General features: G+C 51.9%; 1 protein-coding gene across 2 annotated transcripts in view; it reads left to right on the top strand.

Annotated features, from left to right (window-relative positions):
- PTPN6 (protein tyrosine phosphatase, non-receptor type 6) overlaps positions 1 to 18,094 on the top strand; it is a 20,134-nt gene extending 2,040 nt beyond the window's left edge. Inside the window, exons 1-16 of one of the 2 annotated variants that reach the window (XM_023517116.1) lie at positions 4,426 to 4,675; positions 4,764 to 4,886; positions 5,107 to 5,301; positions 8,218 to 8,407; positions 8,566 to 8,682; positions 8,785 to 8,898; positions 9,090 to 9,186; positions 9,487 to 9,566; positions 9,757 to 9,906; positions 12,172 to 12,303; positions 12,447 to 12,601; positions 16,077 to 16,144; positions 16,245 to 16,396; positions 16,498 to 16,589; positions 17,616 to 17,756; positions 17,931 to 18,094. In XM_023517116.1, the coding sequence (XP_023372884.1) occupies positions 4,668 to 4,675; positions 4,764 to 4,886; positions 5,107 to 5,301; positions 8,218 to 8,407; positions 8,566 to 8,682; positions 8,785 to 8,898; positions 9,090 to 9,186; positions 9,487 to 9,566; positions 9,757 to 9,906; positions 12,172 to 12,303; positions 12,447 to 12,601; positions 16,077 to 16,144; positions 16,245 to 16,396; positions 16,498 to 16,589; positions 17,616 to 17,730 (1,788 nt within the window). In that variant the 5' untranslated portion in view covers positions 4,426 to 4,667 and the 3' untranslated portion in view covers positions 17,731 to 17,756; positions 17,931 to 18,094. Of the gene's footprint in view, positions 1 to 4,425; positions 4,676 to 4,763; positions 4,887 to 5,106; positions 5,302 to 8,217; positions 8,408 to 8,565; positions 8,683 to 8,784; positions 8,899 to 9,089; positions 9,187 to 9,486; positions 9,567 to 9,756; positions 9,907 to 12,171; positions 12,304 to 12,446; positions 12,602 to 16,076; positions 16,145 to 16,244; positions 16,397 to 16,497; positions 16,590 to 17,615; positions 17,757 to 17,930 lie in introns of those variants that run through there. The other variant, XM_023517115.1, reaches the window with a different exon arrangement.
- Positions 18,095 to 18,317: the final 223 nt, after the last annotated feature.

Below are 18,317 nucleotides of genomic sequence, written 5' to 3'. Positions count from 1 at the left end.
AAAAAAAAAAAAGAAAAGAAAAGAAAAAGAAAACTGGTGGCACTGAAACCTACCACTATCAGGTTTTCACATCAGTATTTGGAAATATTGTTCAGCCCATTTATCAGGTGGGGATACCGAGGCTCAGAAAAGTTTAGTACCTTTCTAGAGATTATTTCACATTTTTTGCTCTCTCAGACTGCCTGTCTTACTGTGTCACTGTTTACCTTGATCTCCACCTTTATCCTCCTTGCTTCCCAAGGGAATATTTCTCTCTTCTGAATTATCAGGCACTAAATTTTGTAACTCTTAGTCTCCCTCAGCCTGTTTCTTCCTTTAAAAAAATGGGGGAAATAGGCCAGACAGAGTGGCTCATGCCTAATCTAGCACTCTGAGAGGCCAAGGGGGTGGATTGCTTGTGGTCAGCAGTTTGATACCAGCATGAGCAAGAGTGAGACCCTCATCTCTACAAAAAAAATAGAAAACTTCGCTGGGCGTGGTGGCAGGCACCTGTAGCCCCAGCTACTTGGGAGGCTGAGGCAAGAGAATCACTTAAGCCAAGGAGTTTGAGGTTTTAATGAGCTATAATGTCACCACTGCACTCTATCTAGCCAGGGCCATGGAGCAAGAAGACCCTGTCTCTAAAAGAAAAAATAATGGAGAAAGTAATTCCTATATCACAGGGCCAAGGCCGAGATGAAATTGTGTCTGTGCAAATGCTCTGCAACCTTCAGAATGCTGTGCCAAAGTAAGAGAGGTTGTTTTTTATTTTCCTGCCAAAGAATAGGAGAAACTACATCTTGTCTGAATTCTGTCTCTGGGCTTGACCCAGGTTAGAGGAATTCCTGCCTCTCCCATGGATCATGAGTTTCTGGATGCCTAGTTTCTCTTCCCACCAAGTGAGTTTAAGCCCTGAAGGAGGATTTCTTGGGACCAGGGTACAATAGATGTTTGGTGTTGAGCATGGAACTGAAACTTTTTGTATGGTCAGAGTCCTGTGTCCACGTGTGCAGATTTGCACTGGACCAGGTATGGGTGTAGGTCGACATGGATGAGGGGGCCATGTTGTGGGACTTTGTGTACGTAAGTGGTATACTAGTTCATTCACACTCATCTGTATATGACAAGCAGGCTGTGTGTGTGTCCCATTTTCATGGGACCAGAAAGCTGTATTTGTGACCATGTATGTGCATGTGTATTGATGAGCTTGCTTACTGGACACTACTTGGTGCCTGGCATTGTGTGAGGCTCTGAACAAGAGCCCATTAGATCTCTCTGTGGTGAAGCCAACTTTGCATATGCTTTTCCTGCCCTTTGGTGTGAGAGAGAGTTCATGGACATTGCAGGTCTTTTAGGGCAATAGACAAACTGAAGGGGTTGTCAAAGTTGGACCATGGACCATGCAGTAAATGGACCAAGCAAATTGCCCCAGGGTGCTAACAAGAGGAGGAAACCCTCCTCCAAAAAAGAGGAAAACCCTTTCTTGGAGGGTGGGAGAGTTGATGTTTGATATTTCTTTCTTTATTTTTATTTTATTTTATTTTTTTGAGACTCATTTGGTCATCCTTGGTCATGGCATCTTAGCTCACAGCAACCTCAAACTCTTGGGTTCATGTGATTTCCTTGCCTCCCACGTAGCTGGGACTATAGGCACCACCACAGCGCCCCACTATTTTTGTTTTTTTTTTAGAGATGAGGTCTTTCTGTTGTTCAGGTTGGTCTGGAACTTGTGAGCTCAGGCAATCCACCTGCCTCAGCCTCCCAAGTGTTGGGATTACAGGCATGAGCTATCGCACCTGGCCAATGTTTGATTGTTTTTTTTTTTTTCCTTTTTTTCTTTTATTTATTTATTTATGTTTGATGTTTCTTAAAAGAATAAAGTAGTTGTCATGGGAAAATTAGACTTTTTTTAGGCTTTATCTTTTTTTTTGAGACAGAGTCTCACTTTGTCACCCTTGATAGAGTGTCAAGGTGTCACAGCTCACAGCAACCTCAAACTCTTGGGCTTAAGCTGTTCCCTTGTCTCAGCCTCCCAAGTAGCTAGGACTACAGGCACCTGCCACAATACCTGGCTATTTTAGAGATGGGGGTCTTGCTCTTGCTCAGGCTGGTCTAGAACCATGAGCCCAGGCAATCCACCCTCCTCAGCCTCCCAGAGTACTAGGATTACAGGTGTGAGCCACCGCACCTGGCCAGTATCTTAATTTTTCTGAAGGTAATTCATACCCAGCATACAACATTCAAAAAATGTGGAAGCTGGGGCATGGTGGCTTATACCTACAAGCCCAACAGTCTGGAAGGATCACTTAACCTCAGGAGTTGGAGACCAGCATGAGCAAGACTGAGAACTCATCTGTACTAAAAATAGAAAAATTAGCTGGGCATTGTGGTGGGTACCTGTAGTCCCAGCTTATGGGGAGGCTGAGGCAAAAGGATCACTTGAGCCTAAGAATTTGAGGTTGCTATGAGCTACAATGCCATGCCACTCTACTCAGGGTGACAGAGTGAGACTCTGTCACAAAAAAAAAAAAAGAAAGAAAGAAAGAAAGAAAGAAAAGAAAAGAAAAAGAAATAAAATATAAAAAAATAGAAAAATTAGCTAGGCATTATGGTGGGCACTTGTAGTTTCAGCTAGTCAAGAGTCTGAGGCAGGAGTATCACTTGAGCCCAGGAGTTTGATGTTACTGTGAGATAGGCTGATGCCCTAGCACTCTAGCTTGGGAAACAGAGTGAGACTCTGTCTCAAAAAAAGGAAAAAAGAAAATGGCTCTGCACCTGTGGCTCAAGTGGCTAAGGCGCCAGCCACATACAGCTGAGCTGGTGGGTTCAAATCCAACCCGGGGGCCCGCCAAATAACAATGACGGCTGCAACCTAAAAATAGCTGAGTGTTGTAGCCGGCGACTGTAGTCCCAGCTACTTGGGAGGCAAAGGCAGGAGAATCACTTGAGCCTAGGAGCTGGACATTGCTGTGAGCTGTGATGCCATGGCACTCTACCCAGGGCTACAGCTTGAGGCTCTGTCTTAAAAAAAAAAAAGTGGCAATGCCTGTGGCTCAAAGGAGTAGGGTGCTGGCCCCATATGCCGGAGGTGATGGGTACAAACCCAACCCTGGCCAAAAACTGCAAAAAAAAAAAAAAAAGTAAGTGCTCCTTTTACCCCAGTCTCCCAGCCACCCTGTTTTTCCCTCTAGGGGACATCATCATTATGAATTTCTATGTGTCCTCTTGAACTTCTTTCCTTGGATTGGTGGTGCTGGCATTTGTATTTGGAATTATAGATGGGGAGCATCGTATGCTTTTAGTATGCAGGTCCTCTAAAAGTTAGCCCTAAGAGTATCAGCCATGAAAAGGACCTTGGCCCCCATCTTCTATCCACCAGGAGACAGGCCCCCTGGTCAGATATCTCTGGGACAGGGCAGAGTCCAGAGACAAGAAGTAGAAAGGGCCTGAGTTTGACAGGGCTGTACAGGGGTCATTTTATCCAGCCTTCTGCCGCAGCAGGCATGTATGTTGGTTATGGGAGGGTTCCCTTCCTTCTGCGAGGTCTTAACTATTAGGGAGTATCCCCCTCCCACAGCAGCCCCTTTGGACAAGGAGACGCCCCACCTCTATTCTTTGAAGCCTAGAGCCTTGACGTATAGTAGTTAAAATCATTGGTTTTGGGTTTGAAACCTGGCACTACCACTTACTAACTTGATGACCTTGGCAATTCCTTAAATTCCCTGGGTCTTGAGTTCTTTGTAAAGTGGGGATAAAGTTAATAATAATAGGGCTGGGCTGGGCACCTGTAGCTCAAGCTAAGGCACCAGCCACGTACACCAGAGCTGGTGGGTTCGAATCCAGCCTGGGCCTGCCAAATAATGACAACTATAACAACAACAACAACAAAAATAGCTGGGCGTTGTGGCAGGCAGGCATCTGTAGTCCCAGCTACTTGGGAGGCTGAGGCAAGAGAATTGCTTAAGCCCAGGGATTGGAGGTTGCTGTGAGCTGTGATGCCACAGCACTCTACCCAGGGCGACAGCTGAGACTCTGTCTCAAAAATATATATATATAATAATAATAATAGTAAGGCTGTAGTGAAGATGAAATCAGACAAGGCATATAAAAGACATTACAGCACAGTGCCTAGCATACGGTAAGACTCCATTAAATGATAGGTGTCACCCATCTTCATTGTTATTAGCATTTTATTAGCCAGGGAAGGCTGTGCAGAAGCAGCTGATGCAGGTGGAAGAGATGGCCTGAGACTGTGTGTGTTCATGTGCATGCTGCATGATCTTGGCCCAGAAGCTGCAAGGCACACATGTATCCTTATTTCATGTGTTGTTACGTATGTGCAGGGCCATGTTCCTGAGCCTTTGATTGTAGACATGTGGGAAACGGGGCCCCATCCCCACCCCCACTGCCACCCTGTCACCCAGCTCTGCTTCTCTTCCCTTGCTCTGCTCTAAAACGAGAAGTACAAGTGAGTTCCCCCAAGGGGTCGGCCGCGCCCCTTCCTGTCCCCGCCCTGCCGGCTGCCCCAGGCCAGTGGAGTGGCAGCACCAGAACCAGGACCGCCAGGGGTGGCAAGGTGGCCTGGCACCTACAGTTGGGTCTGAGGCTTAGCTCCAGCGTCCTTCCTGCCCAGACTAGGCTGCGCCACCTCATTCTCTACACCTCTTACCTCTCCGGGAGTCCCCAGGATGGTGAGGTAAGGGCCTGGGATTCCGGTAGGCAGGAGGCAAGAGTGTCCTCAGGCCCATGGGACCTCACCTCACTGCCCTGCCTGGACCTTCTAGGTGGTTTCACCGAGACCTCAGTGGGCTGGATGCCGAGACCCTTCTCAAGGGCCGGGGTGTCCATGGAAGTTTCCTGGCTCGGCCCAGTCGCAAGAACCAGGGTGACTTCTCTCTTTCTGTCAGGTAGGTGCCGTCCAGCACTCTGGCGGCTCCACTGTGTGGGGCCAAGCCCTGGACCCAAGTTCCAGATCTCCCTAGGGCAGGGCCAACTCCCTAGTGCCCAGCCTTGGCTGTGTCCATGCCCTCAGCCCCAGCATGACCCCCCATCTGTGTGTGTGTGTCCCACACTCGGGACCCTCACTCTGTCTTCACCCAACCTGCCTCAGCTCCTGATATTCCACAGGGTGGGGGATCAGGTGACCCATATTAGGATCCAGAATTCTGGGGATTTCTATGACCTGTATGGAGGAGAGAAGTTCGCGACGTTGACAGAGCTGGTGGAGTACTACACGCAGCAGCAGGGCGTTCTGCAGGACCGCGACGGCACCATCATCCATCTCAAGTACCCGCTGAACTGTTCAGACCCCACCAGTGAGAGGTGAGGGGCTTTGCACCCCAGCCCACTCCTGCACAGGGGCAGGCTGCTTCCTCTGCACTGTTACCACGGCATTGCCTGTGTCCAACCCTTCCCCATCCCTGCTCCACCTCAGGGCTTTCAGTGCCTCTCCTCCATGTCACACTGTGGCCTGGTATCTCAGAGGATATCCACCACCCTCTCCATCCAGCCCCTGAGGAAGCCATGGTTTACTCTAGGGTCACTGTCCACTGGCAACACTGGTTGTGCTAGTGACAGAGAGGCCACCACTCCCAGCTGGCATCTTATAGGTCAGATCTATTGTTAGAAAGCACTTCCTTCTATGGAACTAAACCTGCTTTCCTATAGCCACCCCTACCCGCCACCTGTGGGTTAACATGGGGCGGGGGGGCGAGTGTTAGTGTTGAGGGGATCATAGGGATTAATGCTTGTTAGTATGCCTGACACTTTATCTCCACAACTGGGTGAGGATGAGCCCATGCTCTGGGGCTGGATAGAGCTTGGCAGGTTCCTTGGCCTAAGGATAGATAATTGAAAACAGGGTATAATGTGGTCATACATGTAAAGGGCTTAGTACTATCCTGGGGATTGGGTACTACAAGGCATTCCCTCCTCTCTCCTTCACTGCCAAAATGTGGTCCCTGGAACTGTGCTAGCTATTCTCCATGTGGTCTCTCCAAAGGTTGGTTGGGGGTAGAGGATCTGAATGCTCGTCCCTGCACAGTGGCTTATTTCAGTAGCTATATCCCAATGACAGATCCTATTAAATTCAGGGGCAGTTGAATAATCCTGAATTTTGTTTTTCACATGGTCTCCTGGGGCCAAACTAACTTGCCCTTGTGCTATATTTGTGGATGGATTGTTGAAATGGTTCTGAACCTTAGTTCTGTCTGCTTTCATCTTTCTGAGATTCAGGCCTCCACACTTGCACCCATGGTTTTGTTCAAGTCACTGATTAGAACTCATCAGGACTGGGTAGTGCTGAGGTAGAAGCCCTGTGGGCCACCATGGAGACTCTATCTAGTCAGCACAAAGCCATTGATCTGCTTCCTTGAGGCCTTTTTCTTCAGGATGGGTAGTTCTGCTCACAGTTGCCCCCTCAATACTCCCTCTGGCCAGTCCCCGACAAACTCAGAACACTTAAAGAGGGAGTTTGCCACTGAGACCCTCTTTAACGCCTCATGTCCTCTCTCCTTGCCCCAAGCCAGGGTCAGCCCTGCTAGAGGAGGATGGATTGACCATGCATGGAAGACGGGAGGGCCCCAGTGGGTCCTCTAGAGAGGAGACCAAGAGGTTCAAGAGTCTGGGAGAAAGCGGCGCCTGTGGCTCAGTGGGTAGGGCGCCAGCCCCTGAGGGTGGCAGGTTTGAACCTGGCCCCAGCCAGCTAAAATAGCAATTACAACTGCAACAACAACAATAAAAAAATAGTCTGGGAGAAGCTATGGAAGGAGAGAAGGCAGCACTGGGAGGGGATAGAGACCAGGGTAGCCACTCTAGAGGCCCTTCTAGGTGACCCATGCTGAGAAACCCGCCTCACCCCTGACCCTGGGAGTGTGTGGGAAGCTCTATATCCAGACAAAATGTTCGTGCCTGTGGCCTCTGTGTCTCTTCTTCTACAGGAATTTGCATTTGTCCCCTCAATGGCTCCCTCTCCTCTTGTGGTCAGCTTGACATTTGCATGGAGACTTCCTCATCCTGGGGCCTGAGGATAGGGGCTCAGCCCCCTCCCCATTGCTTGAGGGCCCTGGCCTGTCCCTGGGTGGTAGATGGAGTGGCCCAGGGGTTCCTCGGGGGAGGAGGGTCTGGAGATCTTAGCTGGAGTCTCCTCCAGGAAGGGGTGAGATGGTCAGAACAGACTGGCCCCCTCCTTCCTTCCCCCATCCCTGCGGTTGGAAAATGCCCCCCTTCCCCTGGTCCCTGGGCTGAGGAAACCTCACAACCTCACTTCTCACTCTCTCCCCAGAAGGAGTTTTGTGTTTTTTCCATCACGTGGTTTCCTGTGGGGCTGGGCATTGTGGGGCTACAGTTTCCTCCTGGGAAGGGGGTGTGTTTCGGGGAAAGGTCTTAGTTCTGCTTTCTGTCCCGACAGCCCCTTTGAGCTTCTTTGAGCCCCTTTGAGCCCCTTTGAACTCCGGCCTCCCCCTCAGTGACATCATCCAGGGTACCCTGGAACCCCCTGAACCACTTTTTCCCCATTGGGGTTGCCTGTCTTCCCTGCCTCTCTGGGGAGTTCTCCCCGGTGTTCCCTGGGGCTTCCCTCGCTCCCCATCTCTCATAGCTGTATAAGATTTTGGCCTTTGGTCTTTCATGGGACATTTTGGATATTGCAGGCCTTTTTGCCTTTCAAAGGTGGGCTCTGGGCTCGGTTCCTATAGCTCAACCGGCTAAGGCGCCAGCCATGTACACCTAATGTGGCGGGTTCGAATCCCCTGCCCAGACCCGCCAAACAACAATGATGGCTGCAACCAAAAAATAGCCGGGCGTTGTGGCGGGCGCCTGTGGTCCCAGCTACTTGGGAGGCGGAGGCAAGAGACTCGCTTGAGCCCAGGAGTTGGAGGTTGCTGTGAGCTGTAATGCCACGGCACTCTTGAGGCTCTGTCTCAAAAAAAAAAAAAAAACAAAAAAACAAAGGTGGGCTCTGGGTTTAAAGCCTGGTTACAACGCCTGAGGCTTGCCTCTGACCAGTGAAGGGCCTTGGGCCAGCATGCAATTGCTCAGTCTTGGTTTTCTTATCTTCAAAGTGGGGATAATACCCACCTCTCAGCAGTTCTCTGAGAGAGTAATGAACCTACAGGGGTGGTAGATCTGAAAGCATCTGGCACAGTGCCTGACACAGCAGCTACTCGATTTCCCTCCTCCTCTGCTCAGTGCTTTCCCCTGTGGCCGAGGTCTCACTATCTCTGGTGTTGCTTTCTCTAGGTGGTACCATGGCCATATGTCTGGGGGGCAGGCAGAAACACTGCTGCAGGCCAAGGGTGAGCCCTGGACATTTCTTGTGCGTGAAAGTCTCAGCCAGCCAGGAGATTTTGTGCTGTCTGTCCTCAACGACCAGCCTAAGGCTGGCCCAGGATCCCCTCTCAGGGTCACCCACATCAAGGTTATGTGTGAGGTAAGGCAGCCGGGTGGTGTGGGAAGCATTTGTCTGGGACTCCTGTCTGTGTTCAGCGCATGGGTGGTGGGAGGGTTAGCCTGGGCTTGGATTCAAGGCTGAAGGGCCAGGGAGGAAGGCTCAGGCCTTGTGCAATGGCCTTTCTTGGCACCCCTCAGGGTGGACGCTACACAGTGGGCGGTTCAGAGACCTTTGACAGCCTCACGGACTTGGTGGAGCATTTCAAGAAGACGGGGATTGAGGAGGCCTCAGGTGCCTTTGTCTATCTGCGGCAGGTAAGGAGGGTGGGCCTGGCTGCCTCCTTCCTCCTGAGCCAACCCCAGATGTGAGCTTCTAAGGTCTTTAAGCTGCTTACTTCTGGCCTTCCCCCACGCCAGCCATACTACGCCACGCGGGTGAATGCAGCTGACATTGAGAACCGGGTCTTGGAACTGAACAAGAAGAAGGAGTCTGAGGACACAGCCAAGGCTGGCTTCTGGGAGGAGTTTGAGGTGAGCAGTGGGAACCAGCTGGGCTGGGACAGCAGATGCAGCTGGTATAGGGCCCGCAGTTGGTGTGGGGCCCAAGCCAGCCCTTCCCCTCTTTGCCCACCTCTGATACTGACCTGTCCCATGCTAGCTCCTCCAATGACACCCTCTCCCCTCTCCCTAGGCCTGTGCTCATTTCCCCTCTCTCATCCCAGAGTCTGCAGAAGCAGGAGGTAAAGAACTTGCACCAGCGGCTAGAGGGGCAGCGGCCAGAGAACAAGGGCAAGAACCGTTACAAGAACATTCTCCCCTGTGAGCACCCAGGTCACCCCATCCCCCCCTCCAGGCTACTTCCGTTCAGCTGGGAGATGACCCGTGCTCCAGCCCACCTCCCCACCACCCACAGGCAGTCTGCCCTGCTTCTCTGGCCTTCTTGTGAATCTTTTGCCTCCCGCTCCATACAGCCCCCTTCCCCTGCTGCCCACAGTCCTCTGTGAGCCTCATGGCTTTCAAGACCTGAATGGATTGTCTGCTCAGAAAGGGTCTGCCCTAGAGGTGGGGAGGCCCTGGCTGACCCAGGCCATCTTGCTTCCTCTCTCCGTCCACTCCCAGTTGACCACAGCCGAGTAATCCTGCAGGGACGTGACAGTAACATTCCTGGGTCAGACTACATCAATGCCAACTATGTCAAGGTCTGTAGTATGGGTCCCACGGGAGGAGGGGTAGGGCCTTGGGAATTCCCTGTCTTACAGGGGACCCTAGATTCAGGAGATACCTGAGCAAAGCTGAAGAGGGCACCTTGGGTGGATGGCAGTGGTGCAGTGCCCACCCCAGGTCAAGGTCTCACTGTCCTGGGGTGTGTCTTTCTGTGCTTGCCTCCAGAACCAGCTGCTAGGCCCTGATGAGAACACTAAGACTTACATCGCCAGCCAGGGCTGTCTGGAGGCCACAGTCAATGACTTCTGGCAGATGGTGTGGCAAGAGAACACCCGTGTCATAGTCATGACCACCCGAGAGGTGGAGAAAGGCCGGGTAAGGCCAAGCTCTGCACCACCCTGATTGCCTTGCCTCCCCATTACTTGCTGTTAACCACTATTAAGCCCAAGAAACCTAAGATACCAGGGCAGAAAGGAGTCTCAGAGGGCACAGGCCCAACCTTTGTTGCAAAAGCGGGAAAGTGAGGACTATAGACAGAGTTTCTACATGCTGTAACTCCCAGATCCCTGCTTCCAAGCTGGGCTCTCCTGAGCTCCAAACCCAAGTTTTTTGTTTTTGCTTTTTTTTTTGAGACAGAATTTCACTATGTTGTCCTTAGTAGAGTACTGTGCTGTTACAGTTCACAACAACCTCAAACTCTTGGATGTAAATGATTCTCTTGCCTCAGCTTCCCAAGTAGCTGGGACTACAGGCGCCTGCCACAATGCCCAGGTTATTTTTTGGTTCCAGTTGTCATTGTTGCTTAGCAGACCAAGGCCAGAGTCGAACTGGCCATCCTAGGTGTATGTGGCTGGCGCCCTTGCTAAGGGTGAGTGCTGAGCGACAGGTGCCTCCCTCAAACTCAAGGGTTTTTTTTTTTTGAGACAGAATCTCACTTTGTTGCCCTTGGTAGAGTGCTGTAGTGTCACAGCTCACAGCAGCCTCCAATTCTTGGGCTCAAGCGATTGAGGAGGCCTCAGGTGCCTTTGTCTACCTGCGGCATAGGTAGACATGCATTAGAACCTCACAACTGGGGTTGGCTTAGGAGGAAGCCAAATTCTCTTGCCTCAGCCTCCCAAGTAGCTAGGACTATAGGCACCTGCCACACGCCTGTTTTTTGTTGCAATTCTCAGTGCTGTTTTAGCTGGCTGGGGCTGGGTTCGAACCTGCCACCCTTGGTAAATGGGACCGGTCCCCTACCCACTGAGCCACAAGCGCTGCCCTAAACTCAAATTTTAAAACCAACCTTCTTCCAGGGCGGGCATGGTGGCTTTCACCTGTAATCCCAGCACTTGGGAGGCCGAGGCAGGTGGATTGCTTGAGCTCACAAGTTCAAGACCAGCCTGAGCCAGAGCGAGACCCCATCGCTAAAAATAGCCAGGCCTGATGGCAGGCATCTATAGTCTCAGCTACTCAGGAGGGTGACACAAGAGAATCGCCTGAGCCCAGGAGTTTGAGGTTGCTGTGAGCTGTGATGCCACAGCACTCTACTGAGCGGGACAAAGTGAGACTCTGTCTCAAAAAAAAGCCAAAACAAAAGAGACAAACTGGCTCTGCGCCTATAGCTCAACCGGCTAAGGCGCCAGCCACGTACACCTAAGGTGGCAGGTTCGAATCCCCAGCCCGGACCCGCTAAAACAACAATGATGGTTGCAACCAAAAAATAGCCGGGCGTTGTGGTGGGCGCCTGTGGTCCCAGCTACTTGGGAGGCACAGGCAGGAGACTCGCTAGAGCCCAGGAGTTGGAGGTTGCTGTGAGCTGTAATGCCACGGCACTCTACCCAGGGGGACAGCTTGAGGCTCTGTCTCAAAAAAAAAAAAAAAAGCAAATGTTTCTCCTGCCCCCTTCTCCACCTGCTCCTATCCCGGCTCCCTCCTGTCCTCCCTGCTCATAAGTGTCTCTGGAGTCTGCCCCTCCCCTGGACCCTCTCCCTCTACAGTACCCTCTGCACTGTAGTCAAAGTGACCCTGTCTGAAGCACACACAGGATCACGTTGCTCCCTCTCGGGAAACACTTCAATGGCTTCCAGTTACCTTTGGGATAAATCACACCCTAAGAGTTGGCATTTAAGGCTTCTAGTAGGCCAGACTTGTTCAGGTTCCATGCCTTTCTCTACCCAAGCTCATTTTCTGATAGGAAATGACTTTCTCTGTCCACACTATCGCTGCCTGGCAGAATCCACATTTTTGCAGACCTAGTTCAAATACTGCTTCCATTGTGAAGCCATCTCTGATTTCATCTGTAACCTAGAGGGAGCATAGCCTTTTTCTCCGTCATGCTCTTGTATGTGCACAGTCCGTGTTTCCTGCTTACCTGTTTCTCTGTGACCTCCTAGAGGAGCAGGGGCATAGCCTGGGCCTGGGTCTGATTTGTGTTGATAAATCAGCCCGGTTTGCATAGTGTCAGTTCATGTTTATGGAATGAATTGTAAGATGGAGTGGTTGGTCTCATCACATGTTGGTGGCTGATCCAAGACCGGATCCCAGGTCTCTGGATCCTCAGCCAGCTCATCCATTCATCTGACAAATGTTTAGGGCAACACCAGGGACCCCAGACCTGCATCTGTGCCTCATTCCCCCACCTCCACCCTCCCTTTTCAGAATAAATGTGTCCCATACTGGCCAGAGGTGGGTACACAGCGTGTTTACGGACTCTACTCTGTGACCAACTGTGGGGAGCATGACACAGCTGAGTACAAACTCCGTACCTTGCAGGTCTCCCCACTGGACAACGTGAGTGTCCCCACTCTCTGCCTCACTCCCGCATCCCCAGATCCCCTCTTGGATTGGACTCGTGTTCTTGTCTGGTTGGTGGGACAAGGCAGGATGGGTGTTATGTGGGAGCAAGGGGCACTGACTCTGTGTCCTCGGCCCAGGGGGACCTGGTTCGGGAGATCTGGCACTACCAGTATCTGAGCTGGCCTGACCATGGGGTCCCTAGTGAGCCTGGAGGTGTCCTCAGCTTCCTGGACCAGATCAACCAGCGGCAAGAAAGTCTGCCTCATGCAGGACCCATCATCGTGCACTGCAGGTAAGAATAATAATCATGGGTGGTGCCTGTGGCTCAGAGGAGTAGGGCGCCAACCCCATATGCCGGAGGTGGTGGGTTCAAACCCAGCCCCGGCCAAAAACTGCAAAAAAACAAAGAATAATAATCGTGACATTAGTAGTGATAATAAAAATGACAGCTGAGAAATAAATGCAGCCTAGTGCCCTGTGTTGCTATAAGCAGCTAATGTATTAACTAGATTAATTACCCCTCCCCAGCCTCTTCTGAGACCCCTTGTGGCTCCAGACTGCTGGGTGGAGCTTCACTGGAACCAGCCCTCCTGTTGGCTCTTTGCCTAGGAGTGTGTCCTTGAGTGCTTTCCTGAATTTAATCCAACCATGCCAAACACAGATGAGGAATGGAGACCCAGCCATTGGCCAGGTCACCAGCTAGTACAGGGAGGAGAGGCTGAACTGGCATTCATAAGAGATCTGGTCCTGGCTGCCCTGTCTTCTCTCAGGTCCCATGCAGCCGGTTTCTTTTCAGCCCCCAGGACCTTTACCTGCCCAACCCTCTTCTTCCCTGCCTGTAGCCCTGGGGTTCTTAGGCTTCTTCTGTGTTCCCCTCTCTCTCCCCCCTTCCTAGCCATGTCCTGTTACATGGTCACCAGGATTGTATAGGGACAGTGCTGTCTTTGAGAGGGGCACATGTACCCTCAGCATGTGTACCTCTGGAGACCCTTACATTCATGACCAGAAGACCCTGTGTGCGGTGGAGGGTGGGGCAACAGTAAAGAGTAGCAGAGGTATCCCAGATGAGCTGCCACCACTGGCCTGGCTGGGTAGATAGGAGGCAGTGGGTGCAGACTCTCACGTGAGGCTGTGCATTTAAATTCCAGTGTCACCACTCACCAGCTCTGGGACTTTGGACAAATTACCTAACTTTTAGGCTAGGTGTGGTGGCTCATTCCTGTAATCCCAGCACGTTGGGAGGGTAAGGTAGGAGGATTGCCTGAGGCAAGGAGTTTGAGATCTCATCTCTAAAAAAAAAAAAAATTAGTGGGGTGTGGTGGCGTGTGCCTATATAGTTTCAGCTACTTGGGAGGCTGAAGCAGGAGGATTGCTTGAGCCCAGGAATTTGAGGCTATAGTGAGCTATGATGGTAGCACTGCACTCCAGCCTGGGCAACAGAGTGAGACCTGTCTTTTTTTTTTTTTGAGACGGAGCCTCAAGCTATCCCCCTGGGTAGAGTGCCATGGCATCAGGCTCACAGCAACCTCTAACTCCTGGGTTCAAGCGAGTCTCCTGCCTCCGCCTCCCAAGTAGCTGGGACCACAGGCGCCCGCCACAGCGCCCAGCCATTTTTTGGTTGCAGCCATCGTTGTTGTTTGGCGGGTCCGGGCTGGGGATCCGAACCCGCCACCTTAGGTGTATGTGGCTGGCGCCTTAGCCACTTGAGCCACAGGCGCTGAGCCTGTCTTTTTTTTTTAAGAGACAGAGTCTCACTTTATTGCCCTGGGTAGAGTACTGTGGCGTCACAGCACACAGCAACCTCCAACTTATGGGCTTAGGGGCAATTCTCTTGCCTTAGTCTCCTGAGTAGCTGCGACTACAATGCCCAGCTATTTTTTTGTTGTAGTTTGGCTGGGGCCGGGTTTGAACCTGTCACCCTTGGTATATGGGGCTGGCTCCCTACCCACTGAGCCACAGGCACTGCTGGAGACTCTGAGAAAAAAGTATGGGCATGGTGGCTCACGCCTGTAATCTTAGCACTCAGGGAGGCCAAGGCAGGTGGATTGCTTGAGCTTACGAGTTCAGGTGGGTGGATTGCTTTAGCTCTCGAGTTCGTGAGTAGCCTGAGCAAAAGTGAGACCCCAGCTCTACTAAAAATAGAAAAACTGGCTGCATGACTGTAGCTCAGCAGCCAGGGCACCAGCCACATATATTGGAGCTGGCAGGCTCTAATCCAGCCCGGGTTTGCCGAACAACAATAACTATAACCAAAAAATAGCTGGGCATTGTGGTGGACTTGGGAGGCTGTGGCAGGAGAATTGCTTAAGCCTAGGAATTTGAGGTTACTCTGAGTTGTGACGCCATGGCACTCTACCCGGGGTGACATAGTGAGATTCTGTCTCAAAAAAAAAAAAAAAAAAAGGAAAAGGAAAAAAAGTTACTTCTCTGACTCTCACCTTCCTTGTGTGTAACACTAGAATTTCGTAGGGTTGTCGTGAGGATTAAACTATCTTTCACTGTGTCTGGAATACTTTAAACCCCCAAAAGGTGGGGGTTGCTGATGCTTTTTTTTGTGTGTGAGACAGAGTCTCAAGCTGTCACCCTGGGTAGAGTGCTGTGGTATCATAGCTAACAGCAACTTCCAACTCTGGGGCTCAAGCAATCCTCCTGCTTTGGTTTTTCTATTTTTAGTAGAGATGAGGTCTTGCTTTTTGCTCAGGCTGGTCTCGAACTTGTGAGCTCAAGCAATCCACCCGCCTTGGCCTCCCAGAGTTCTAGGATTACAGGCGTGAGCCACCACACCCAGCCTGCTGATGCTTTGGTAGATTGCAGCAGCCCTGTCCTCTTGCTTTCCCATTCCTTGTGACCCAGGCCTGTGAGGGCCAGACTTCCTCCTTCTCACTCTAGGAACTATCTGTCCAGGGGCAGAGCTGGGTGGGCTGAATCTGTAGGTGCCCCCACATGCTGCCTTGGGTACCTAGATCTGACCTCTGCCCTCCCAGGGATAGACCTATCCCCCAAAACTACCCTCCGGCTGCCCACCCCCCACCCCTACCATATACACATTCACATACTTCTTGAAAGCCCCATGGCCTTTATTTAGAAGTCACAGGAAGGAAGTGGGTGATGGGGGGGTTATTTTTGACAATCTGGGTTTGAAATTAGACGGTGTGACTTAGGGCACTGGCCTGGTAGGCCCAGTCAAGGGCAGGACTGGGTACCTTGTGGGGTCTTTCTGGTAGAGGGTGGGGAAGAAGAGAGACTTCCCACCGCCCTGCTCTTGTATGCCCCTGCTTCCTGCTGTCTCAGTGCTGCCCTTGCCCTGCCAGGCTTTAGAGGAAAAGGGAAATGAGGTCTTGCAGAAAGAAGCTCCTAATGCAACTCTTGGAGGGAGGGATGGGGGAGGGCCCAGAGAGACAATAGGACAGTGTAGGATTTGGGGGTGCCAGATCTTCCAGGGTAGAGGGCAGCCTTTCATGAGAAAGGAGTTAGGAAGTGGAGAAGGGTAGTGCTGGGAGGAAGGGGAATGGTGGAGGTATCTGCAGGGTCCAGGTCAGCAACTCAGAGCCAGGCCCTTCCCATGAGTCCCTCGGCTGAAGTGGGGAGCACCAGTGCAGAACTGGATGTACTCCTGCCCTCTCATGCCCAGTGACTCAGGGCACATTCCCTCATGTGGCTGGAGAGTCAGGCTCCTCACACTGTGCCCAGGGCTGGAGCTGAGCACAGGGGCCCTCTACCGGTGAAGGGTCGTCTGGGCCTCTGATGGTGTCCCCTTCTCTCCCCAGCGCGGGCATTGGCCGCACAGGCACCATCATTGTCATTGACATGCTCATGGAGAACATCTCTACCAAGGGTGAGGATTACCTGGGGGGGAAATGGGGGGGTGGGCATGTGAGCAGCCCCTCCACATCCACCCCTGCCTGAGCCTGAGGTCTGATTACCACACTTACCAGGGCTGGACTGTGACATTGACATCCAGAAAACGATCCAGATGGTGCGGGCACAGCGCTCAGGCATGGTGCAGACAGAGGCGCAATACAAGTTCATCTACGTGGCCATCGCTCAGTTCATCGAGACCACCAAGAAGAAGCTGGAGGTGATGCAGGTACATGCAGAGCAGGGCCTGGGGGGGGGGACTGCAGTGGGGAGTGGGCATCATCTGGGCCTGCTGAGACCACTGTCCTCCCACTACATCTCTGCTCACAGTCACAGAAGGGCCAGGAATCGGAGTATGGGAACATCACCTATCCCCCGGCCATGAAGAATGCCCATGCCAAAGCCTCCCGCACCTCCTCCAGGTGAGTGGCCCCTGCTGGCCACCTCCCTGCATCTGCCCTCTCTCTTGCCTGACCCAATCCTCCCTTTCTGGAGAGGATGTGTTGCAGCTTGGGAGATCTGGGTTCAAGTTCAAGCTTGGTTCTCACTACCTTTGTTCATAAGTATTTTCTTTTCTTTTTTTATTGTTTTTGAGAAAGAGTCTCACTTGGTCACCCTTGGCAGAGTGCCATGACATCTTAGCTGACAGCAACCTCAAATTTTTAGGTTCAAGTGATTCTCTCTCTTTTTTTTTTTTTTAGAGACTGAGTCTCACTTTGTTGCCCTTGGTAGAGTGCTGTGACGTCACAGCTTACAGCAACCTCCAGCTCTTGGGTTTAGGCGAGTCTCTTGCTTCAGTCTCCCAAGTAGCTGGGATTACAGGCGCCTGCCACAATGCCTGGCTTTTTTTTGTTGCAGTTTGGCGGGGCAGGGTTTGAACCTGCCATCCTCGGTGTATAGAGTTGGCGCCCTACTCACTGAGCCACAGGCCACCCATCAAGTGATTCTCTTGCCTCAGCCTCCCAGGTAGCTGGGACTACAGGTGCCTGCCACAGCACCCAGCTATTTTTTTTCCCCACAGTTTTTGGCTGGGTTTGAACCTACCACCTCCGGCATATGGGGCTAACGCCCTACTTCTTGGAGCCATAGGCACCACCCACACCCGGCTATTTTTTAGAGATAAGGTCTCACTCTTGCTCAGGTTGGTCTCGAACTTGTGAGCTCAGGCAATCCACCCACCTCAGCCTCCCAAGTGGTGGGATTACAGGCGTGAGCCACCAGGCCCAGCCATAAGTATTTTCTGAGTGCCCATGACATGTAAGCTTGAGCTAGGTCCTAATGGTACCAATGTATGGGCAGCAGCCTCTGCCCTCAAGGAGCTCTGTGTCTAGTGTAGGGACAGTGACCAAGGGAGACGGGGTGGCCTAGAGGGGCTGCCAGAGCTGGGTCACCCTGCACTGTCTGCTGACCTGTACCAAGTGCCTGCATTTGCCTATCCCCACCCACAGACACAAGGAGGATGTGTATGAGAACCTGCACAGTAAGAGCAAAAAGGAGGAGAAAGTGAAGAAGCAGCGGTCAGCAGACAAGGAGAAGGGCAAGGGTTCCCTCAAGAGGAAGTGAGCTGGATACTGTCCTGAGCAGCCATGGTACGGCCCCTTCTACTGGCCTGCTCCAGCATGCTCTGGCTCTAGTGCTTTCCCCTGGATGGATGGGGTGGCTGCAGCCTCACCCTATCCTTCCCATCTGCTCCCAGAGCTGCTTCTTGTCCCCTTTCTAGGCTGTAGCCACCCTCTTACTCCTTCACTCCGTTCTCTCTACAGCCTTGGCGGGCAGCGTTGATCCTGTAGAGGGCTCCAGTGGACCCACCCACCGCTGGAACTTTGGATCCCCCTTTTTATTGTAATTTAAACGGTCATGCCCCCCAACCCTGTATATAGCCCAGCAGGCTGAGCCAGGTCCTTCTACTCTTGTAAATAAAGCTCCTGGGATCACTGCAAGTGTCTCAAACTCCGAGTGCCTTGGGGGGTGGTCTGGAGATTGGCTTCTTGAATATGTGCGGACTCATGAAAGCTCAGTCTTTAAGGTCAGGTACTTCATTGCCGACTCTGACTCTGCTTCACACACAGGAGTGTGACTGTGGGGAAGCTTCCTTTGTCTCTCTCTTTTTTCTTTCTTTTCTCCCTTTCCTTCCCTTTTCTTTCTTTTCT

The sequence above is a fragment of the Otolemur garnettii genome, unplaced genomic scaffold, assembly GCF_000181295.1.
Source record: "Otolemur garnettii isolate 467f Iridium unplaced genomic scaffold, OtoGar3 scaffold00104, whole genome shotgun sequence".
Classification (NCBI taxonomy): domain Eukaryota; kingdom Metazoa; phylum Chordata; class Mammalia; order Primates; family Galagidae; genus Otolemur; species Otolemur garnettii.
Note: the sequence above shows the minus strand (reverse complement) of the source record. Positions and strands in the feature narration are given on the sequence as shown.